The 25,542-nt window shown below is 48.1% G+C and overlaps 1 protein-coding gene across 1 annotated transcript in view; it reads left to right on the forward strand.

Annotated features, from left to right (window-relative positions):
• Positions 1 to 25,542, forward strand: part of LOC147097705 (microtubule-associated serine/threonine-protein kinase 1-like) — a 142,015-nt gene that overhangs the window by 104,756 nt on the left and 11,717 nt on the right. Inside the window, exons 17-24 of the mRNA XM_085971734.1 lie at positions 6,008 to 6,130; positions 6,652 to 6,761; positions 11,397 to 11,560; positions 12,618 to 12,886; positions 16,981 to 17,190; positions 18,512 to 18,741; positions 22,845 to 22,967; positions 23,993 to 24,129. Coding sequence (XP_085827860.1) covers positions 6,008 to 6,130; positions 6,652 to 6,761; positions 11,397 to 11,560; positions 12,618 to 12,886; positions 16,981 to 17,190; positions 18,512 to 18,741; positions 22,845 to 22,967; positions 23,993 to 24,129 — 1,366 coding nt within the window. The remainder of the gene's footprint in view (positions 1 to 6,007; positions 6,131 to 6,651; positions 6,762 to 11,396; positions 11,561 to 12,617; positions 12,887 to 16,980; positions 17,191 to 18,511; positions 18,742 to 22,844; positions 22,968 to 23,992; positions 24,130 to 25,542) is intronic.

Genomic DNA, 25,542 nt, shown 5'->3' on the forward strand with positions numbered 1-25,542 from the left:
CCGATCTGAAAATAAAAAATCCACTAACGGGAAAAGAATCAATAAGGAAAAGCACAGAAAGGTACAAATGATGACGGACAGTAGCTCCAAAGACCAGAAGAGCGATAGCGACTCCGGGAACAAGAGACTAAGCTCTCTCAAATTACATAATGTAATTGCCAATGAAGATTACCAGACCATTTGGGTTACCCTCATAATAGCAGGGTCCCCAGTTAAAATGGAGCTAGATACAGGATCAGCTCTAACCGTAATAAATCGACGAGATTACGAGAGGCTATTTTCGCATATACCTCTAAAAGACACATCCATTATCTTAAAAACATATACGGGGCAGAAAGTATACCCCAAAGGAAAAATAAAGGTGCCTGTTGTATACAACGGCAAAGAAATACAAAAGTTGTATTTATACATTCTACAAGATGGTGGTCCACCGTTGTTGGGACGTGAATGGATAAGGAAGATACGTTTAGACTGGCACTCCATTCAGGCACTGACGGTGACCAGTAAGGAAAAAAACAATGATGACATCATACCTGAACGATTAAAAGACATCTTGGCCAACGCCAAAGAAGTGTTTCAAGAGAAACTAGGAACCTTGAAAGGCATCACCGCCTCAATAAAAGTGGAAGATGCAGCAATTCCAAAAAATTTTAAGGCAAGACCGGTGCCATACGCAATACGTCCGGCAGTTGAGGCAGAGCTGGAGAATTTGGAAAAGGCAGGCGTATTATCCAAAATAGATTGGAGCGAATGGGCAACACCCATCGTTCCAGTCATGAAAAAAGCATTGAAAAATAACTGAGGAACAGAGAAAAATTCGCATCTGTGGCATAGTGTGCAGCACGGTGGCATAGTGGTTAGCACTGTTGCCTCACAGTGCCAGGGACCCGGGTTCGAATCCGGCCTCGGGTGACTGTCTGTGTGGAGTTTGCACATTCTCCCCGTGTTTGCGTGGGTTTTCTCCGGGTGCTCCGGTTTCCTCCCACAGTCCAAAGATGTGCGGGTTAGGTTGATTGGTTACGATAAATTGACCCTTAGTGTTAGGGGGATTAAATACACGGGGATAGGGTGGGATATGTAGGGGTTACGGGAATCGGGTGGGATATGTGTCGGTGCAGACTCGATGGGCCGAAATGGCCTCTATCTGCACTGTGGGGTTTCTGTGATTCTGTGACTTTAAGGTGACTGTAATCCCGGTCCTTCACATGGTACAGTATCCTCTTCCGAGGATAGAAGATATTTTCGCCTCACTATCCGGAGGAAAACGGTTCACAAAAATTGACTTGGCACAGGCATATCTACAGATGGAGGTTGAGGAGACCTCTAAAAAGTATCTCACAATAAACACACACAAAGGCCTGTACCAGTACAATCGACTGGTTTTTGGAGTAGCATCAGCTCCAGCTATCTGGCAAAGAGCTATGGAGCAAGTCCTGCAAGGGATTCCGGGGACTCAGTGTTACCTAGACGACATCCTTATAACAGGAGAAAATGACAACGAGCACCTTGCCAATTTGGAGCAGGTGCTCACTAGGCTGAAAGAACGGGGCCTACGAGCAAATCGCCCCAAGTGCGAATTTTTCCAAAATCAGATATCATATTGTGGCCACATAATTAATAAGGAAGGGTTGCATAAGTCACCTGAAAAAATTGAAGCAGTTATAAAAGCCCCAGCACCTGAAAATGTTTCACAATTGAGGTAATTCCTGGGATTAATAAATTACTATCATAAATTTTTACCGAACTTATCAACTATTCTACACCCTCTTAATGATCTTCTACACACAGGAGTGATTTGGAAATGGAACGAAGACTGTAAACGTGCCTTCCATAAATGTAAAGACTTAATCACATCCGAGAAAGTTTTGGCTCATTACAACCCATCACTACCAATCAGACTGGCGTGCGATGCATCCCCTTACGGCATAGGAGCGGTATTGTCCCATAGATTCCCTGATGGCTCGGAACGGCCGATAGCTTTTGCGTCACGCTCATTGAACTCAGCTGAGCGTAACTATTCCCAGATAGACAGGGAAGCACTCAGCATGGTATGGGGAGTGAAGAAATTCAACCATTACCTACACGGACAAAAATTTACCTTGCTGACTGACCATCAACCCCTCATCTCCATATTCAACCCTAAGAAGGGTGTCCCCATTATGACGGCACAAAGACTACAGAGGTGGTCCCTTTTTCTAGGGGCACACCAATACAACATTGAATACAAAGGGTCAAAACAACATGGGAATGCTGACGGTTTATCGCGCCTGCCGTTGCTAACGATAGAAGAGGCACCTACAGTAGACCCAGTAGAGATATTCCACTCTACCATAGTGGAATGTCTACCGGTGACAAATTCTGCCATTGAAAGGGAGACCAGAAATGACCCTACTCTCTCACGGGTCTACGATTTAACAATGAAGGGATGGCCAGCACATGGCGAACCACTGTTGCCAGCATTCTCGCAAAGAAGAGAACAGCTGTCAGTGTGCCGAGGAACCTTGATGTGTGGATCCAGAGTGGTGATTCCACCCAAACTCCAGGATAAAGTGCTAAAGGAGCTTCACGAGGGGCATCTGGGTGGAGTGAAAATGAAGAACCTAGCTAGGGCGTTTGTATGGTGGCCAGGTATCGATGGAGACATCGAAGACATGCCCAAGAGCTGCCTAGGATGCCAGAAGGTCCAAAATGCTCCGCCACAGGCCCCTCTACATCCATGGGAGTGGCCCTCATCTCCCTGGCAAAGGGTGCACATCGACTTTGCTGGTCCATTTATGGACTCAATGTTCTTAATCGCAGTTGATGCACACTCCAAGTGGCCGGAGGTAATAAAGATGTCCTCCACCACCATGGAAAAAACCATCACAGTATTAAGGACCATATTTGCCAGGAATGGGCTGCCGGAACAGATATGTTCTGATAATGGACCGCAATTTGTGTCCGAAGAATTCAGAAAGTTCTTAAAGAACAATGGGGTAAAGCACTACACGTCCGCCCCATACCATCCCGCCACCAATGGATTGGCTGAAAGGTTTGTCCAGACCTTTAAGAAGGCCATAAAGGCCATGGGTAATGAAGACATAAAACTTCAGCACAAGGTGGATAACTTCTTATTTGCATATAGGAATGCAACACATATGGTTACAAACCAAACTCCCGCCATGATGTTCTACAATAGAAACCTAAGATGCCGGCTGGATTTGGTCAAGCCCAACATCCGAAGGGACGTGGAGAACCGGCAGTTTCAGGGCATGAATGAAAGGCCAACTAGGGCCTTCCAGATAGGCCAACCGGTTTTGGCCCGGGACTACCGTACCGAGAAATGGCAGCCTGGAACTATGCACACGACTAGGACCACTGATGTATACCGTGGACATCGGAGAAAGCATAATAAGGCGCCATGCTGACCAAATCATCAAGTCATCCGAAAAGGGACAACCTACACCACCACGCTATACATCTAACGATGAAGTAGAGATACCCATATCTACCTCCGATCCGGTGATACTGGAACCCGATGAACCCGACACTGGCCTTCAAGCCAAATCAGCCTTGCCAGAAGAACCTACTACACCACCAGAAACTACTACACCCCCGAGGCGTTATCCGGACCGAGTCAGGAAGCCTCCTGAGAGACTAACTTATAATTAATTAATACAGCAATGTATATTATTTTGCATATAACATGTAATTAATAATTACTTAAAATATGATGTACTAGTTAGCTAGAAGGGGAGGAATTGTGGTGTATGTGCCTTTAAGAGCAATTGTGGTGTATGTGCCTTTAAGAGCCCCAGGTGTGCGTAATGCCGGTAATTGCCACTTGGGCTATATAAGCCTGTATATTGTGTATATCCTTTAGAACCCCCCCCAGACTTGCTTAGTAAATACCTATGAACCAACTCCTGTCTTCAGTGTCTTTATCTACACACGGACACTACAAGAACTTTGTAAATATTTTTCTCCACATGAGATGTAAAAATCCAGCGGTGATTTTGCAACTGAAGTTCTCCCCCAGCGAATGGGGTTTGTAACCAATTTGGATGCAACTGATTTCTGTCAGAAGTCAAGCCTGGAGCATGAATTTTTTTAGATCCATGATGTTGTATTCAAGCCTGTTCCGTCCCAATTTTTTTTAATATTCACTCATGGGATGTGGGCATCGCTGGCAAGGCCGGCATTTATTGCCCATCCCTAGTTGCCCCTTGAGAAGGTGGTGGTGAGCCACCGCCTTGAACCGCTGCAGTCGGTGCGGCTCAATACCATGGAGTTCATTCTCCGCCTGTGGAAATAAGCTTACATCTCAACACTTTACAAGTAGGGGAAGATTACCCACTGGCAATAATAATGCAATTCCCAAAGAGTTTATGAATATCAGCATTCCTGCCATTTTAAACATAATGGTTTACATCATGAAAGAAAGACTCGCATTTCTATAGCACCTTTCACGACCTCGGGACGTCCCAAAGCACTTTACGTCCAATTAAATACTTTTGAAGTGTAGTCACTGTTGTAATGTGGGAAACGCGGCAGCCAATTTGCAGACAGCAAGCTCCCACAAGCAGCAATGTGATAATCACCCAGATAATCTGATTTTAATGATGTTGGTTGAGGGATAAATATTGGCCCCAGGACACCGGGGAGAACTCCCTTGCTCACACGCCACACAAACTCACTAAGGGGAAGCAATAGGATGAGAAACATTAAGTGTCACGTATTCTTCTCATATTTAAGGGAAAAAAATAATTTATTTTATGTCCCCTTGGTCTAGAGAGCTTCTTTGTGAAGACACCTATTAAAGGTAGCTGCAGATGGAAGGTGTGCAGTAGATCAAGGGGGTTGGAGTATAAGAGTAAGGACGTCTTGCTCCAATTGTACAGGGCCTTGGTGAGACCACACCTGGAGTACTGGGCACAGTTCTGGCCTCCTTATCTAAGGAAGGATATACTTGCCTTGGAGGCGGTGCAACGAAGGTTCACTAGATTGATTCCTGGGATGAGAGGGTTGTCCTATGATGAGAGATTGTGTAGAATGGGCCGATACTCTCTGGAGTTTAGAAGAATGAGAGGTGATCTCATTGAAACATACAAGATTCTGAGGGGGATTGACAGGGTAGATGCTGAGAGGTTGTTTCCCCCCTGGCTGGAGAGTCTAGAACAAGGGGGCATAGTCTCAGGATAAGGGGTTGGCCATTTAAGACTGAGATGAGGAGGAATTTCTTCACTCAGAGGGTTGTGAATCTTTGGAATTCTCTGCCCCAGAGGGCTGTGAATGCTCAGTCGTTGAGTATATTCAAGGCTGAGGTCGATAGACTTTTGGACTCGGGGAATCAAGGGATATGGGGATCGGGCGGGAAAGTGGAGTTGACGTCGATGATCAGCCATGATCTTATTGAATGGTGGAGCAGGCTCGAGGGGTCGTATGGCCGACTCCTGCTCCTATTTTTTATGTTCTTATCAAAATGGATGGCCTAACATTGGGCCACTGTATGGCAACAAATCGGGCAAGTCTGGTTGTAGTCTTCATCCATTTATTCCTCATCTTTCCTATTGTCCTCCTCTGGTATTAGTTGGCCCTGGACTTCCTCACCCTACTGCTGCACTGTAACTCTGCTGTACTGCAAAGCTGCACCACATGCCGATGATTTTTGGAGACTGTTGCTGGACTGTATATACAGCAGGACCTTCCAAATCAGTGTCCACAACTGAGTCTTTGCTTCAGCCTACTGAAGGTGTGTTCAGCATTAATTCTGGTTGAGGCATGTGCTCTGTTGCATTTGCATTTTGCTCGGGCCGAAGGTGGTAGCCCCGGTCACTCAGGAGCCACTGGTGCTTCCCTGTTCTTTCAAATCATCCTGGAGCCGTGGAGCGTCTCACACACAGTCAGGGCACCATTGGTTCTCGCAAGATAGTGGCCATTGGCGTGCGTGGTTAGTTTCCGAAGGCCAGTAGCACCTGGACATTACAGATCTTGTGTCGTCCTAATCCCAATTCTCCTCTCTCTGCAGGGGGCACCTATGAAGTTAAGCAACACGGTTTCTTCAAAGACCTGGACTGGAATAGCTTGCTGCGGCAGAAGGCGGAATTCATTCCACACCTGGAGTCAGAAGAGGACACCAGCTACTTTGACAGCAAGTGCTTTTCTACTGAGCAAGGCCTTATATGTTGAGGAAGAAGGGGGGGGGGGGAGGGGGGGGGATGGGGGGAGGAGGAGGCCATACGAATAGTGGGAGGAGTTATGATCTCTTTATAAAATCTCAATTTTCTTGAAGTTATGAGATTCAGTAGCACACAGTGAGACAGATAGGAGGCTGTGTCCACCGAACGACTGCTCCACCAAGTGCCTGATCTCGGCCTCACTACTTGGAGAGGGGTAGCGCGCAGGAGAGGTACCTTCCCCATGGGGGGAAGGGAGGTTCAGAGGAGGATATGTCGCCACTCTTAACTGGCCTCCTAGCATCAGCGGCCCCAGAGGCAGTCAGGGAGGAGTTAGGGCATTGTTGGAAGGATTATAGTCCAGGAAAACTACGATCAGGAAGAGCACCGGACAAGGGGGGGTGAGAGGAAACGGTGGGATTTCACTCCCTCGCTGTGAATCTGAAATGGTGCCCTGTCTCTCTCTCTCTCTCTCTCTCTCTCCCTCCCTCTGCAGCTCGCTCTGATCGATATCACCATGTCAATTCCTACGATGAGGATTACACCAACGAAGATGAACCAGTGGAAATTCGACAGTTTTCCTCCTGCTCTCCCCGATTTATTAAGGTAATTCGGAGAATGCAAGCCGCTTTTCTTTTTTGATTCATTCGTTCCCGGGATGTGGGCGTCGCTGTCAAGGCCAGCATTTATTGCCCATCCCCAATTGCCCTCGAGAAGGTGGTGGTGAGCTGCCTTCTTGAACCGCTGCAGTCCGTGTGGTGAAGGTGCTCCCACAGCGCTGTTAGGGAGGGAGTTCCAGGATTTTGACCCAGCGACGATGAAGGAACGGCCGATATATTTCCAAGTCAGGATGGTGTGTGACTTGGAGGGGAACTTGGAGGTGATGGTGTTCCCATGCGCCTGCTGCCCTTGTCCTTCTAGGTGGAAGAGGTGGCGGGTTTGGGAGGTGCTGCCGAAGAAGCCTTGGCGAGTTGCTGCAGTGCATCTTGTAGATGGTACACACTGCAGCCACGGTACGCCGGTGGTGGAGAGAGTGAATGTTTAAGGTGGTGGATGGGGTGTGACGTAAGGAAACTACTAGGCACTTGGTCTAAGCATTAAACAAAGCTTTAATCAGCTGTTTTACAACATGGAGGTCTAGTTGTGTCCTTCACTAGTTCCTGTTAAGAATGTCCTGCGCAAGCTGGGCCCGTGCCCGAGTATTTATACTCTCCCTGGACACCGCCACCCGCAGGCCGCTCAGTATTATTTCATAAGTCTTTCTTTCATGAATGACTGATTCATGTCAGGGTGTTTCTCACCTGATGAGTTTTCCAATCCTTGCCAAGTGGTCTTGTGAAAGTACCTTGGCCGCCCTGACAGAGAGTGACTCCCGGAACTGCTCTGGAGAACCTCCCAGAGGACAGTTATAATACGGCACTGGCAGGGGTCTGGGGTCAGGATAGGTTCATGGTATGACCCAGCGACGATAAAGGATCGGCGATATATTTCTAAGTCAGGATGGTGTGTGACTTGGAGGGGAACTTGGAGGTGATGGTGTTCCCATGCGCCTGCTGCCCTTGTCCTTCTAGGTGGAGGAGGTGGCGGGTTTGGGAGGTGAAGACCAATCGGTGTTGTGGCGAGGATTTCAATACACTGCAATGGCAGGTGTGTGAAATTTTCCACACTTTGCGCAGAATGCCCAGCAGGACAGTTAGAAAGGTTGGGCCGGTCCAGGTTTGGGTAGCGCCTGATCGGCTGGCCTCCCGGAGCCACTCCTCTCAGTGATATTAGTGAAGGTTCAACTTCGGGCTGGGCGGCAATCCGGAACTTCCCAACGCCGGGAAAACAAGCAACCGGCAACATATGTAGACCATCGTTCCTGTCCCAGAGGACACCGGAAAGAAAGAGACCCAAAATGGCTAAAAGTGCGAGAAAGCGTTAATACAGTAAACTGTTTATTTCTAAATGACTATTTTTTTCTCGACATATACAACCGAGGAATATTTTGAAGAAGTGCTCCCTTAGACTTTCCTTTCCTTTCAAACAAGCTCAAAAGAGTCAGACATTGCAGTTATACAAGCTCCATTAGACAGAGTAGGCTCAATAGGCTAAATGCACGCACCAGTATTCTGTCATTATAGGGTAGCATAATTGTTATGTTACTGGACTAATAATCCCACGGCCTGATCTGGAGATGTGAGTTATATCCCACCATGGCAGCTGGGGAATTTAAATTCAATTAATTAAATAAATAAAAACCCATCTGGTTCACTAATGCCCTTTAGGTGAAGGAAATCTACCGCCCTTACCCGGTCTGGCCGGTATGTGACTCCAGACCCACAGCAATGTGGCTGACTCTTAACTGCCCCTCTGAAATGGCCCAGCGAGACACTCAGTATCAAACTGCTAAAAGAAACTATAATAAGACCATCACCTTCACCACAAGGACTGCACCGGTTCAAGAAGGTGGCTCACCACCACCTACTCGAGGGCAATTAGGGATGGGCAATAAATGCTGGTCTTGCCAGTAATGCCCACATCCCATGAACGAATAAAAAAACCTTCCATTCTTACTCAGCGTAAGCTCGAGGAACAGCACCTCATCTTCCGATTAGGCACTTTACAGCCTTCCGGACTCAATATCGAGTTCAACAATTTCAGATCATAACCTCGGCCCCGATTATATTTTTATATATTTTTTATCCACACCTTTGGTTTGTGCCTTTTCCTTTTTCTCTCTCCCACATGGCAGCTGTCTCTCACTCTGCCAGCGCATTTCACACTTCATCCAGAGCCATCCTTTGTCTCTTTACCTGTCCTATTACCATCTCGTCTCGCCTTGAATATCTCTTAATGTCTCTTCACCTCTCCCAGACCTTCCCTTTTGTTCTTTCATCCCCTCCCCCATTTCCCAACCTCCAAACTGGCCTTTTAATCTGTTTCATTTCCTGCTTTTTTTTCCCTCAGTTCTGAAGAAGGGTCTTCGACCTGAAACGTTGACTCTGTTTCTCTCTCCACGGATGTTGCCCTGGCCTACTGAGCTTTTCCAGCGTTTTCTGTTGTTATTTCGGATTTCCAGCATCCGCAGTATTTTGCTTTCGTTCTATTCTGACTCCACTGATTTTCCCAATAGGGTTTTGAGAACATGCAGTGACACCTACAGGCCTCCAGTATGACTGCAGCAGCTGATTCTCACACCCATAACATATGGAATTATAGGAACCAGGCTCCACTTCAGCACTCCCAGCCTAGGCCCATCCGAGTCGGGAAACTGTGCACCCACCCCTCCGTAGAAACTTGAGCTCGTCCAAAACTCTCGGCTGCCCGTGTCCTAACTCGCGCCAAGTCCCGATCGCCCATCAGCCCCTGTGCTCGCCGACCCACCCGGTCAGACTACGCCTCGATTTTAAAATGCTCGTCTTTGTTTTCAAATCTCTCTCTCTCCTCCCTATCTCTGTAACCTCCTCCTGCTACACTCTGAGGTCTCTGCGATTCTGGCCCCTTGCACAACCCTGATTTTAATCTCTCCACCATTGGCCGTGCCTTCAGCTGCCTGGGCCCTAAGCTCTGGAATTCCCTCCCTAAACCTCTCCGCCTCTCTACCTCTCCTTCCTCCTTCAAGACACTCCTTAAAACCTACCTCTGTGACCAAGCCCCTGTCCTAATATCTCCTTATGTGACTCGGTGTCAAATTTTGTCCGATAACGCTCCTGTGAAGCAGCTGGGGGCGTTTTATTGGCCCAGAAATTCGGGTCGGGGGCTTCCCGTGGGTGCAAGCCCCCGACCTGCACTTACCTAGCGCGCCGGCCATTGAGCTGTGGACCCGCGTGGAATTCCGATCCTGGGCCTGCTCCAACTGCCGGCGCGCAGTGCTTGCGTATCCCAGGGGCGCAGTTAGTTCGATGCGTCCCCTGGGATCACGTGGACCATGGAGAGCCAATGGTAGCAGGGAATGCTTCATTCATAATTTTGACAGGAAGGGCTGTCAAACCTATAAATACTACAAGCCCCAAAACATCACTAAAACTTCAAATAATTTTTTTTTAAAACATCACATTTTTTAAATAAACTATAAATTATATGAAAGAACTATTTTAAACAATAATTTAAATTTTTGAAAAAAATAATTTTATTTTCTAACGGGGCTAAAAATAAACTTACCTTTCTTTAAAGTATTTAAAAATAATAAACCTGTGGAAAAATGTTTTAATTTTAATTAATTCACCACTTACCTTGTTAAAAGCAGGCCTTGCGACTGCTTTTTAAATGTCTAACTTCTGGAGACTTACCTTCCCGGGAAAACCTGGGAAAAAAACGTAAGTTCGATGCGCACACGCTGCCTCTCCGGCGCACGCGTTCGACCTGTGAACCCCTTCTTTCAGGGGAATGGAAGTGCCGGTTTCCCGCGCATGCACAGTGCATGCAGCAAACCGGCACTTCCATTGGGCCTACGGGTGAGTACCCCTTGCGTACTCACCCGCGGAGACCCGAATTTCTGGGCCAATATGTTAAAGGCTCACATTTTTGTTGCTGTGATATTCAGACCATTGACGTTAATGGTCAGAGAATCAGGAACTAGGGATACGCAATTTCCCAATACGCACTCCTGGTGGGCCCTGTGTATTAATGTAAATCGCCCCGAGAAAGAAAGACTTGCATTTATATACAGGAAACTTTTGATTTACCGGCACCTAAATAACCGGAAATCTCGGTTAACCAGCAAAATTCAGGAGTAGGTTCAGGTAAGTTTTATTACTTGCCTTCCTCGATCTGTTGCTGTGCAAGGGTGTGGCTGCAGCTGTTGCTAAGCTACAGAGACGCTTGGAGCTTGTGGCCATTGTTCTGAACCTGTTGCTAAGCAACAGGGTTTGTTGCTTTATACGGAGCTCTCAGCTCCATATCTTTTACTATAGCTTTCGATTATCCAGAATTGTTGATGAACCAGCACCACGTCGGTCCCGTCGGTGCCAGATAAAAAAAAGTTTCCTGTAGCACCTTTCACCACCCCAGGATCAAAATAGTGCCGCGGGATCTTTTACGTCCACCTGAGGGCAGGCGGGGCCTCCGCTTAGCATCTCGTCTGAAAGACGGCACCGCCGACAGTGATGTCGAATCTGGAGGCTCTGGAATTTCCTTTTCTGCTCCTCCTGTTTCGGTACTGTTGAAAATACCGGGTGCCCTCCCGTCCCTCGGTGTTCCCCGCGCGCGGGCGGAGGCGGTGAGTGGTCGCTGTGCTAACGCTGGTTGCAACATGTGCAGGTTTACAGCAGCATGGAGCGCCTCACGCAGCACGAGGAGCAGAAAGCCCCGGTCGTCACCAGACGCAACCTAAACAAGCATAAGGAGGAGAAGAGTGAGAAGATGGAGGGGCTGGGCTCCATCAGCACCCGGGACAAGAGCTGGAGGACGAGCTCACCTGAAATGTAAGTCGTGCAGTTACATTGCTCCCTTGAAGGTTCCTCTCCTATCTAAGCTCCAAGTATGCCGTCCTGTAACACTCTTGCCCCTTTACTCCTCGATAAAATTCTCATCTTTATTTTCCAATCCCTCCATGGCCTCGCCCCTCCTCCCTATCTCCTCCAGCCCCACAACTCTCCCAGATCTCTGCGCTCCTTCAATTCTGGCCTCTTGCGCACCCCCCCACTTCCCTTGTCCCTCCATTGGCGGCCGTGCCTTTCGCTGCCTGGGGCCCTAAGCTCTGGAATTACCTCCCCAAACCTCTCCGCCTCTCTCTCCTAGAACATAAGAAATAGGAGCAGGAATAGGCCACTTGGCCCCTCGGACCTGCTCCGCCATTCAGTAAGATCATGGCTGATCTGAATTTGGCCTCAACTCCACTTTCTCGTCCACTCCCCATAACCCTTGACTCCCCTGTAGCTCAAACCTGTCTATTCTCCACCTTGAATATATTCACTGACTCCGCCTCCACAGCTCTCTGGGGTAGAGAATTCCAAAGATTCACGACCCTCTGAGAGAAGAAATTCCTCCTCATCTCCGTCTTAATTGGGCGACCCCTTTATTCTGAAATATGCCCCCTAGTTCTAGATTTCCCCACGAGGGGAAACATCCTCTCAGCATCTACCCTGTCAATCCCCCTTCAGAATCTTATATGTTTCAATGAGATCCCCTCTCATTCTTCTAAACTCCAATGAGTATAGGCCCAACCTGCTCAACCTTTCCTCATAAGACAACCCTCCTTTAAGATGCTCCTTAAAACCTACCTCTTTGTCTGTCACAATATCTCCTTGATTGGCTCAGTGTTGTTTGGGATGCTCCCTGGCCTACCGAGTGTTTACCGGCCATCCGCGGTATTTTGATTTTGTTTTAAAGCGAATGAATTCGGACATTGCGGGAATGTTTGGGAAAGCCGTGTGGGGGGAGGAGGCAGGTGATGTCCACGGGGTGCTCGGGCTCGCCTCTTCTCTGATGCCTAATCCCCCCCCACTCCCCCTCATTTTCTCTGATCTACATCATTTTCAGGAAGCGCCTCTCAGCGTCCGAGTCCTCCTACGGCGAGAGCGACTCCAGCCCGCCGCTCACCGTCCGCCGCAGGTTCTCCGCCCTCATGGACACTCACAAGTTCGCCGCGCCCCTCGAGGACGACACGGAGGTGACGCACAGACACCAGGAAGTGCAGACGGTGACGCCTATCCAGGACCAGGCCAGCCAGTCGGAACCGCGGCGGAAAGACGTGGAAGGAGCCGGTGCCGTCATGGCGGGAGACGCCGGCAGCAGTCCGACGTTCCCGGGTACGTGGCGGGTGACCTCTAATGGGCAGTCGGTGCGACGGTTAACGCTTGGCTGGTCGCAGTCTCTGTTTGATTTTAAAGGGTGCTACATCGCATTTACAACACAGAAACAGGCACATAGGAACAGGAGGAGGCCATGGAGCCCTCAAGCCTGTTCTGCCATTCAGTGAGATCAAGGCTGATCTGCGACCTTATTCCATATACCAGCCTTTTGCCCATTTCCCTTAATGCCATTCGGCCCAACTGGTCCGTGTCGGTGTTTATGCTCCACACCACCCTCCTCCCACCCTTCTTAATCTCACCCCATCAACATACCCTTCTATTCCATTCTCCCTCGGGTGCTTATCTAGCTTCCCCTTAAATGCATCTACGCTATTCGCCTCAGCCACTCCCTGTGGCAGCGAGTTCCACATTCTCACCACTCTCTGGGTAAAGAAGTTTCTCCTGAATTCCCTATTGGCTTTATTAGTGACTATCTTATATTTGTGACCCCTGGTTTTGGACTCCCACCACCCCCCCCACCCCCCGCCCACAAGTGGGAACATCTTCTCGACATCTACCCTATCAAACTCTTTCATAATCTGGCTGCAGTGTCTAGAACTAGGGGGCATACTCTCAGACTAAGGGGTCGGCCATTTAATACTGAGATGGGGAGGAATTTCTTCACTCAGAGGGTGGTGAATCTTTGGAATTCTCTGCCCCAGAGGGCTGTGGAGGCTCAATCATTGAGTATATTCAAGGCTGAGATCGATAGATTGTTGGACTCTGGGGGAATCAAGGGATATGGGGATCAGGCAAGAAAGTGGAGTTGAGGTCGATGATCAGCCACGATCTTATTGAATGGTGGAGCAGGCTCGAGGGGCCGTGTGGCCAACTCCTGCTCTTATTTCTTATGCTCTTATGTTAAAGATCTCTATCAGACCCCTCAGCCTTCTCTTTTCCAGAGAAATGAGCCCCAGCCTGTTCAGTCTTTTTTTTTTTGCTAGCACAAGAGATATTGGGCAAGCTTAGCTCCTTGAAGAGTTTGGAGCAGTCCTTCAGAAAGAGTTGGTTTTACAATTTTTATCTGCTAGTACAGGAAACTCTTTATTATCCGGCACAGACGGGACCAGCGTGGCACCGGTTTATCAAAAAGTCCGGATTACAGAGAGGTATAGTTAAAAGGTACAAGAGCTCCGTACACAGCAACAAATCCAGGCTTCCCTGTTGCTTAGCAACAGGTGCAGGAACTCCGGCCACAGACCAAGCGTCCCTGTTGCTTAGCAACAAGTGCAGGAACCCCGATTACACAGCCACAGATCCAGGAACTGCCACTAATATGAAGTAAAACTTACCTGAACCTACTCCTGAATTTTGCCGTTAACAGATTTCCGGTTATTTAGGTGCCGGTAAATCGAGAGTTTCCTGTAGTTACAATATTATACTGATATACATCTCAGTACTATGAAATAGAATCTTTTTTAGCACCCAGTATCAACATCAAGCACTACCGGGTCAGGTGTAGCACGGCTTAGATACAGATGATCTAAGATTAAAGCTTCCTCTACTTTGCCCGTATGATGAACCAAAACAGTATCCCCTCTACTGCATCAGGGTGGCATTTCCATTTCCCACACCATCCATTCCTCTGGTTTATCTGAGTGTGATTGTCAATTTATTCCATTAGTGTGGGCCTGCAACCATTAATGACTTGGCTGAAAGTGCCCAAACTCATTTCATATAGGGCCCTCATCGCAGAGAGAGAGAGAGAGGAGCTTTTCATCTCCTCAATCTAGATTGGATTTGAATCCAAGTTCCAGAAGTCAAAGGGCAGCCTACTGACCGAACGCACCGCCCAGTCCCACCTCGGGTCTTTCACACACGAGCTCGCTAGCGCCAGTATTAGTGTTTACTCACAAGCTTTTCGTCAAAGGTCACAATCCCAACCGATGTTATTCACTCCCAGGAGGCCCCAGATTGCGGCGATATGGAGTGACGGAGCTTTGGTCTTGGGCCTGAAGTTCTCCACACAGCGAGTCCCTGATTTCACCTTGGACAGTTGCTGAGCGGAGGCACCACACTTCCCTACTTTTACAACATCTTCCGGATGAGACGTTAAACCGAGGCCCCGTCTGCTCTCTCGGGTGGACGTAAAAGATCCCACGGCCACTATTTTGAAGAAGAGCAGGGGAGTTCTCCCCGGTGTCCAATATTTATCCCTCAACCAACATCACTAAAACAGATGATCTGGCCATTATCATATTGCCATTACAACAGTGACTGCTCTTCAAAAAGTACTTTTTTGGCTGTAAAGCGCTTTGGGACGTCCTGAGGTTGTGAAAGGCGCTATAGAAATGCAAGTCTTCCTTCCCTTTCCTTCTTCCCTCCTTTTCTTCATTAATGGAAGAGAAAAAAGTCTGTAGTCCCAATAATAATTCTGGGATCCCTTCATCTACTGCAGAGAAGGTGAGATAATCCTGCTTCCTAGAATCACAGAATTTTAGAATATTGCAGTACAGGAGGAGGCCATTCAACCATCCCACCTATGCCGGCTCTCTGAAAGAGCAGTCCATTTAGTCCCATTCCCCTTTTAAAATTTTCATCTTCCTAATAACATTTAGTCCCTTCTTTTGCTGGAGAGCAAGAGAAAGAGAGGGAACATCACTGAATCCCAGTTTGCAAAATGGGACAAACACCCAGTTGAGATCCTACATGCAGAATTCTGTAAAAGTATCCTCCGGACTCAAAGGAAAACCGTAAACAATGCATGCAGGGCAGAACTAGGCCAATATCCATTAATAATCACTATCCAAAAAAGAGCCATCAAATTTTGGAAACACCTAGAAATGAGCAACCCCCAATGCTATCATTACGAAGCCCTGAAATGCCAAGAGAGGACCATAAAGAAGAATACCCTCAGTCAACTAGTCCGGGGACTCAGTGAAGTAACTACTAACACTACTAACAATAACCAGCCCCAGGACAGTGACAGCGTAACACAAAGAATTCGACCCAACACAATCGTCGCTAAGCAAAAGGAAAAATATCTGTCATATTGGGCAGAAACAACAAAAACCCAAAGCAAACTCAATTGCTACTTGGCCCTAAACAGACAATACAACATGGCTGATTACCTGACCATGGTAAAGGATAGCAAACTGAGAAAAACTTTGACAATGTACAGACTTAGTGAACATAACCTGGCGATCGAAAAAGGTAGACACAGACAGACCCGGCTACCAAGAGAGGACAGGATATGCTCTCACTGCAGTCAGGGAGTGGTGGAGACAGAGATGCACTTCCTCACAGCTTGTAGAAAATATCAGGGCATAAGGGAGAATTTCTACCCAAAATTCACAAAAATATGCCCGGATTTCAGAAATTTGAATGACGACCAAAAACTCCCATACCTACTAGGGGAAGAGAGAAATTGTATAACACTAGTGGCACACTATGTTACAGCTTGCCATAAACAGAGGGACAACCACTAAATATAAGAAAAGAGTATATATAAATTATATGAAAGTATATTTATACACTCAGGGATATATCTGTTTATACACTGTATGGATAGATCTGTATTTTTGTGAACAAACATGAATGTTTTTCGATGCTTTGGCAACATAAGATGTAACTTGTCATGCCAATAAAGCGATTTGAATTGAATTGAATTGAATTGACTGATGAGTCCAATGTGGGACCTACACAGGTGGGGCAGACGGTGGTTGAAGGGGCGGGTGGGTGGGGTGCTTGGGTTGACGTGCGCTCCTTGAGCTGCTTGCGCTAGGCTTCCGCCTGCTCCCAACGAAGAGACTCGAGGTGTTCGGCGCCTTCCCGGATGCTTTTCCTCCACTTTGCGCGGTCTTGGGCCAGGGATTCCCAGGTGTCGGTGGGGATGTTGCACTTTTTCAAGGAGGCTTTGAGGGTGTCCTTGAAACATTTCCTCTGCCCACCTGGACAATATTATCAATGTTGCTGCCCTGTATCAATGAGAATAGATGCTGATGCAAGAAGGCCGTGGCCAGTCAAAGATTCTTGAGAGAAATAAAGGTGCTCGAATCGAAATAAACACTTGAGAGCTCCTTCCTGCTAAAACCTTTGCAATCTCGTTCCAGCTGATAGACCGGTGAAGTTAGGCGAATCGTCGTGCAGCGTTTCCAAGGAAATGGATTCCTCTTCTACAAAGGCAACGAGTGACCTGGCCGTCCGCCGAGCGCGTCACCAGCAGCTGTCTGGGGACACGGCGGAGAAACGCACCTCCCGGCCTGTAAACAAGGTCATCAAATCCGCTTCCGCGACCGCCCTTTCAGTCATGATCCCTACAGGTATGGAACCGGAAAAAAAAACCAAGACCGGCATCACCGCACCAATGGCACCGGGCTCCAGGAAGCATTCAGGACGTATCAGGGACGTCACCAAGCTGTAGAAAAACATTCTGGGGATACATTAGCGATCTCGGCAAGCCTGGGCAAACTTTCCGGGATGTGTTGGGGATATCATGGGCTGGGATAAGTGGACACTTTGAATTTCATGCTCTGTGGCTCAGTGGGTAGCGCACTCTTGCCTCCGAGTCAGAAGGTTGTGGGTTCAAATCCCACTCCAGAGACTTGAGCACATAAAGCTAGGCTGACACTCCCAGTGTGGTGCTGTGGGAGTGCTGCACTGGCGGAGGTGCTGTCATTCGGATGAAACGTTAACCCCGAGGCTCCGTCTGCTCTCTCAGGTGGACATATTTTGAAGAAGAGTAGGGGAGTTACCCCCCCCCCCCCCCACTGGTGTCCTGGGCCAATATTTATGCCTCAATCAACATAACAAAAAAAACCCAGATTATTTGGTCATTATCACAGTGCTGTTTGTGGGAGCTTGCCGTGCGCAAATTGGCTGCCGCGTTTCCCACATTACAACAGTGACTACACTTCAAAAGTACTTCATTGGCTGGAAAGCGCTTTGAGATGTCCGGTGGTCGTGAAAGGCGCTATAGAAATGCAAGTTTTCCTTTCTTAAATAGTTGGACCCCAGACTGTAAGTGGAATTAATTTAGTGCTTATTTCATTATTTAAAATTTTATTTATATCTGTGATTTTTCTCACAGAGAGTAATATCGGGCTGGGTGTCAAACCCGATCCCGTGTGTTTCCCGATAGATAGGTTACAATGACCCGCTGCATGTTAGTTAACTTTAACCTGGGCCCAGTAGAGCTGCCACGATTGATATTTCCGCCTCCGGCATTAGGGAGGGGGATAAAATTCCGCCCGGGTTCCTCCTTCAGGTTGCTAGCGAGTGACTGCTGGAAAGTGCTCACGCGTGAGCATCGGGCAGACATTGGATCAGGTTCAGTTGTGAAGGCCCCCCACAGTCAAATAGCCTGCCAACCTTCACCGTCCAGCCGTACAGAAATCCGGCGGATACCAGGCAGCCAGTGTGGAATGGCTCCCGGGCCCACTTTCCAGCTTCCGGACTGCCCCATTAACGCTCCCGTGAAGCGCTTTATGAGGTTTCAAGATGGTAAAGGCACTATATGAATGCAAGTTGTTGTTGTTGTTGTTGAAATCAGACATGGACAGTCCAGCCGCTCGTTATTAGCACAGATGCCTTTCAGTGGGCCAACCCCCAGCTCTGCCTCTTCTTTTTTCTTGGTCCCTGCAGTGGAGCAACACACCAGTTCACCTCTCGCCAGCCCCATGTCGCCGCGATCGCTGTCGTCCAACCCGTCCTCGCGCGACTCCTCGCCCAGCCGGGACTTCTCGCCAACGGTCACCAGCCTGAGGTCCCCGATCACCATCCACCGGTCGGGAAAGAAGTACGGCTTCACGCTGCGCGCCATCCGGGTGTACATGGGAGACAGCGACGTGTACAGTGTTCACCACATGGTCTGGGTGAGTACCACCTGGCAGACTGACCACCGGGCAAGAGGGGGCCAGCGTTTTCCCGTTCACCATCGCCAGTGTATTGCTACCACAGAAAGTGGTTGAGGCAATTAACTTAAATGTTTTCAAAAGGAAACTTTAAAAAAATGTATTCGTTCAGGTGGGCAAGGCCGGTATTTATTGCCTGACGTAAGAAAACTACTAGACACTTGGTCTCAGCGTTAAACAAAGCTTTAATCAACTGTTTTACAACATGGAGGTCTAGTTGTGTCCTTCACTAGTTCCTGTTAAGAATGGCCTGAGCAAGCTGGGCCCGTGCCCGAGTATTTATACTCTCCCTGGACAGCGCCACCCGCAGGCCGCTCAGTATTATTTCATGCCTTTCTTTCATGAATGACTGATTCATGTCATTGCCCATTCCTAATTGCCCTTGAGAAGGTGGTGGTGAGCCGCCTTCTTGAACCGCTGGAGTCATGAAGTGACTTCTTTGTAGCGGTTTTTGTTACAACCGAGTGTCTTGCTGGGCCATTTCAGAGGGCAGTTAAGATTCAGTCACATTGCTGGGGGGTCTGGAGTCACATATCAGCCAGACTGGATAAGGATGGCAGATTTCCTTCCCTAAAAGACATTAGTGAACCAGATGGGTTTTTACAACAATCCAATAGTTTCACAGTCACCATTATTGAAACTAGCTTTTTATTCCAGATTTATTTAATTAACTGAATTTAAATTCCCCAGCTGCCAAGATGGGATTTGAACTTATGCCCCACTGATCATTAGTGCAGGCCTACTAGATTAGTGGTCCAGTAACATAACCACTATGCTACCGTAGCCTAGTACAGGAGAGTAAAGGGAATAGAAAGATATGCTGAGAGGCTGAGCTGAGGTAGGTGGAATGGGAGGAGACTCGGGTGGAGCATAAACACCAGCACAGACTGGTTGGGCCGAATGGCCTGTTTCTGTGCTGTATATTCTATATAATCTCTCACAAGCGAAGGGGATAGTATCAATTCATAAGAACATAAGAAATCGGAGCAGGAGTAGGCCAATTGGCCCCTCGAGCCTGCTCCGCCATTCAATAAGATCATGGCTGATCTGATCCTAACCGCCAATCCACTATCACAGAACCATCTCCTGAATCTAACAGAATTAGACACATGAAATAGGAGCAGGATCAGGCTACACGGCCCCTGGGCCCGCTCCACTACCCACAGGGCCATGACCGATCCGAACCTAGACTCATGTCCAAATTCCTGCCCGCTCCCTGTAACCCTTAATTCCCTTTACTTCTAGGAAACTGTCTATTTCTGTTTTAAATTTATGTAATGATGTAGCTTCTACAGCTTTTTGGGGCAGCATATTCCATGGACCTACCACCCTCTGAGTGAAGTAGTTCCTCCTCATCTCAGTTTTGAAAGAGCAGCCCCTTATTCTAAGACTATGCCCCCTAGTTCTAGTTTCACCCACCATCGGGAACATCTTCCCTGCATCCACCCGATCCAACCCCTTCACAATCTTATATGTTTCAATAAGATCGCCTCTCATTCTTCTGAACTCCAATGAGTAGAGTCCCAATCTACTCAACCTCTCCTCATATGTCCATCCCCTCATCCCCGGGATTAACCAAGTGAACCTTCTTTGTACTGACTCGAGAGCAAGTATGTCCTTTCTTAAGTATGGACACCAAAACTGTATGCAGTATTCCAGGTGCGGTCTCACCAATACCTTGTACAACTGAAGCAATACCTCCCTATTTTTATATTCTATCCCCCTAGCAATGAAAGCCAACATTCCATTGGCCTTCTTAATCACTTGCTGCACCTGCATACTAACCTTTTGAGTTTCGTGCACCAGGACCCCCAGATCCCTTTGTACTTCAGTACTTTCCAGTTTCTTGCCATTAAGATAATAACTTGCTCTACGATTTTTCCTGCCAAAGTGCATAACCTCACACTTTCCAGTATTGTATTCCATCTGCCAAATCTCTGCCCACTTACTTAGCCTGTCGATGTCCCCTTGCAGGTTTTTTATGTCCTCCTCACTCACTACTTTCCCTCCCATCTTAGTATCATCTGCAAACTTTGATATGTTACACTCGGTCCCCTCCTCCAAATCGTTAATATAGATTGTAAAGAGTTGGGGACCCAGCACTGACCCCTGCGGAACACCACTAGTTACTGATTGCCAGTCTGAGAATGAACCGTTTATCCCAACTCTCTGCCTTCTGTTAGATAGCCAATCCTCTATCCATGCCAGAATATTACCCCCAATCCCGTGATTTTTTTATCTTAAGCAATAATCTTTTGTGTGGCACCTTGTCAAATGCCTTTTGGAAGTCTAAATACACTACGTCCACTGGTTGCCCTTTATCCACCCTATACGTTACTTCCTCAAAGAACTCCAGCAAATTTGTCAAACATGACTTCCCCTTCATAAAACCATGCTGACTTTGTCCTATTAAATTATGATTATCCAAATGTCCTGTTACTGTCTCCTTAATAATGGACTCCAAAATTTTACCTACCACAGATGTTAGGCTAACCGGTCTATAGTTTCCAGCCTTCTGTCTACTGCCCTTTTTAAATAAGGGTGTTACATTAGCAGTTTTCCAGTCTGCCGGGACCTTTGCCGAGTCCAGGGAGTTTTGGAAAATTATTACCAATGCATCCACAATCCCTACCGCCACTTCCCTCAAGACCCTAGGATGTAAGCCATCAGGTCCAGGTGATTTATCCGCCTTGAGTCCCATTATTTTACCGAGTACCACTTCCTTAGTGATTTTGATCGTGTTTAGCTCCTCCCCCCCTTTAGCCCCCTGTTTGTCCAGTGTTGGGATATTCTTAGTGCCTTCTACTGTAAAGACTGATGTAAAATATTCATTCAGTGTTTTTGCCATCTCCATATTTCCCACCATTAATTTCCCGGTCTCATCCTCTAAGGGACCAACATTTACTTTAGCCACCCTTTTTCTTTTTATATAACTATAAAAACTCTAATTCTAATAGAGTTCTGTTCCCGCAACTTACCATGGGGGAAGTTTTAATTGGGGCAGGAGCCAATCAGAGAGGGTCGAGGTATGTCTACATGGGGAAAACCTGCCTTTTCAGTGTGACTTCTATTTATTTCTTAAATGTTACCTTCTCGCGCCTTCGTTTTTGAATCCCATTTATTTTCCCAACCCGATCCCACTTTGAGTAATTTGTCCCATTATTTTCTGATGCCTTTGTGTTGTTTAAACAAAACAAGTTCCTGTCCCGCGGAACCCTCTTCTCATTGCATTGAATATCATAAAGAGGAAATGTTTAACCGTCGGCGTAGCAACGTGAATGGATATCACACCGCCTCTACCCGAGCCGGGAGAATGGGAAGCTCTTTGGGCCCCTTTCCTCGCGAGCCACTGTCCACAGTTTCCCGGGAATCTCTCGGTTCCCATCTCCTAGCCCTGTCAGCCCAACCGGAAGAGAGAGAGCGAGGCAGAAACCCTCCAAGCTTGCAAACTCCACAACACCACTCCTGCAGCATAGCCTTGTGGAGCCTCTCTCATTGACAGCTTCCGCAGCCTTTGCTGTTGGGCAGCTGCAACCTCTCTGCTGCTGCGGGATTGTGAGATGTCCTTTCAATGTGTACGACGAACGCAGATTGTGCTGGCTTCTAATTAGCTCATGGGATGTCACTGCCACATACTGCTTTATCGATCAAAGTCCGTGCCAACTCAGTTAGGCAGCCGACAAGAGTCTACCAAACCGATTCTAATACAGGCAGCAATTAAATAGTTGACTACAAACTTGGGACACTTGGCTGGGTGAGGATGCTGGCTCCCGTTCTCCCGCAGTGGATCTCTACTAAAGAATTGCAGGGCTGTGGGGAAAGAGCGGGGGAGTGGGACTAAATGGACGGCTCTTTCGAAGAGGCGCGATGGGCCGAATGGCCTCCTTTCTATGATTCTATGAACTAACACAGTTGTCTGCTGTGTGAGCACAATGTATTACGCTCGAATGTTCAATAAGCACCTTCAAAATCCGATAACACCAAAAGGAAAATCAGCTCAAGCTGCGAGTGTGGACTATTGCTGAATGGCGTAATGTTTTTAACTTTCCCTTTCTCCATTGCAGCATGTCGAAGATGGAGGACCTTCCCACGAAGCTGGGCTTTGCGCGGGTGACCTTATAACTCATGTTAACGGGGAGCCTGTCCATGGGCTGGTCCATACGGAAGTTGTGGAACTCATACTGAAGGTACTAAGTCGCGCCTTAAAACCTATCCTCTTTGACCAAGCTTTTGATCACCTGTCCTAATATCTCCTTGTTTGATAATCGCTCCTGTGAAGCGGCTTGGAACGTTTTAACACGGTAAAGGCACTGTATAAATGCAAGTTGTTGTAAGTAATTAAAAAATGAGAGACTTTGCTCCAACACAAAAGTTTATTTCTGCTCAGTTTATTGTAGAGTAAGGCCAAGCTGACTTCAGGACAGGATTGATACGCATGGCTCCATAGGCATTGCCGCAAAATGATATGATGTGGGTTCACAACCTCCAATTTTTTTTTTTTCATTCGCGGTATGTGGCCAGCATTTATTGCCCATCCCTAATTGCCCTCGAGAAGGTGGTGGTGAGCCGCCGTCTTGAACCGCTGCAGTCCATGTGGTGAAGGTGCTCCCACAGTGTTGTTAGGGAGGGAGTTCCAGGATTTTGACCCAGCGTCGATGAAGGAACAGCCGATATATTTCCAAGTCAGGACGGTGTGTGACTTGGAAGGGAACTTGGAGGTGGTGGTGTTCCCATGTGCCTGCTGCCCTTGTCCTTCTAGGTGGAAGAGGTCGCGGGTTTGGGAGGTGCTGCCGAAGAAGCCTTGGTGAGTTGCTGCAGTGCATCTTGTAGATGGTCCACACTGCAGCCACGGTACGCTGGTGGCGGAGGGAGTGAATGTTTAAGGTGGTGGATGGGGTGTTTCCCACCCGATGAGTTTTCCAATCCCTGCCAAGTGGTCTTGTGAAAGTACCTTGGCCGCCCTGACAGAGAGTGACTCCCAGAACTGCTCTGGAGAACCTCCCAGAGGGCAGTTATAATACGGCACTGGCAGGGGCCTGGGTCAGGATAGGTTCATGGTATGGAGCAACTTCAGAACTGGAGGGATTTATGCTTCTTAAGGTTTCCTCTTTGTCCAGTGGCTAAAGCTGATCACAAACAGTGAGCTTGAAGAGTGGATGAAGAGCTTTTGCACTGAAACTGGTTCTTGAACTCGGCCCTGTTCCTTCTACAGAGCGGAAACAAAGTGACTGTAACCACTACCCCATTCGAGAACACTTCCATCAAGATCGGGCCGGCCAGGAGATCCAGCTACAAGGCCAAAATGGCAAGAAGGAATAAGAAAAGCACAGGAAAGGAAGGGCAGGAGAGGTAAGGGGACGGACCGGTGCTGAAATGCACCATTCCTGTCCGTCACGCACTGGGACATTCTTAACCGTGGACCTCAACACTGATGCAGTTAACAGGGTGAAATAAAATGAACGATTCGGTTGGGATACAAAGATCTGGAGTGTTAGCTGATCAGATCAGAACCTGACGTTCAATAGAGAGCAAAACTTTCATTAATGTAGCACCTCATCACAATGGAAATATCTCAGAGAGCTTGACGAAGAATGGATTAACTTGATGCTAGTGACTGTTGCCATGTAAGCAATACAAGGCTGAGTTGTGCACCCCTAACCTATTTACTCTATATTTGTGACATGATGCTGCCTAAAACGGTCAAATGTTCAAGGACTATGTTGGTACCAAATCCCGCCTCCCCCCCCCCCCTCAACAGTCCCATAATCTTAAATAACAACAGAAAATGCTGGAAAAACTCAGCAGGCCAGGCAACATCCGTGGCGAGAAATTAGAGTCGACATTTCGGGTCGAACCCTTTTCCAAAACTGGAAGGGAAATGAAATAGATCGAAAGGCAGGGCTGGGAGGGAACAAAAGAAGTGGAGAGACATTAAGAGGTATTCAAAACGAGACGAGATGGTGATCGGACTAGTGGAGACAAAAGACGGCTCTAGATTAGGTGTGAAATGTTCTGGCAGAATGGGAGACAGCTGCCATGTGGGAGAGAGAAAAAACAGGAAAGGGGGGGGAGGGAAAAACCAAAACAAAGGGGTGGATAAAAGATATAAGTAAAAATGTAATAGGGGCCGAGGTTATGATCTGAAATTGTTGAACTCGATATTGAGTCCGGAAGGCTGCAAAGTGCCATAATCTTCCTGTGCTGTGGGTGCGGTGGACTGGTCCATACTGTAACCAGTGGGAGGGGTATTTGTGGATTGGTGCTGGTTTCATTCACAGCCGTGTCAGCTGTAGCTCAGTTGGGTAGCACCCTCGCCTCTGAGTCAAAAGGTTGTGGGTTCAATTCCCACTCCAGGGACCCTGAGCACACAATCTAGGCTGACGCTCCCAGTGCAGTACTGAGGGAGCGCCGCACTGTCGGAGGGGCAGTACTGAGGAGGCGCCGCGCTGTCGTAGGGGCAGTACTGAGGGAGCGCCGCACTGTCGGAGGGGCAGTACTGAGGGAGCGCCGCACTGTCGGAGGGGCAGTACTGAGGGAGCGTCGCACTGTCGGAGGGGCAGTACTGAGGGAGCGCCGTACTGTCGGAGGGGCAGTACTGGGGGAGCGCCGCACTGTCGGAGGGGCAGTACTGGGGGAGCGCCGCACTGTCGGAGGGGCAGTACTGAGGGAGCGCCGTACTGTCGGAGGGGCAGTACTGGGGGAGCGCCGCACTGTCGGAGGGGCAGTACTGGGGGAGCGCCGCACTGTCGGAGGGGCAGTACT

Source organism: Somniosus microcephalus, chromosome 31, assembly GCF_052327205.1.
Source record: "Somniosus microcephalus isolate GS21.2 chromosome 31, FLI_Smic_1.0, whole genome shotgun sequence".
NCBI lineage: Eukaryota > Metazoa > Chordata > Chondrichthyes > Squaliformes > Somniosidae > Somniosus > Somniosus microcephalus.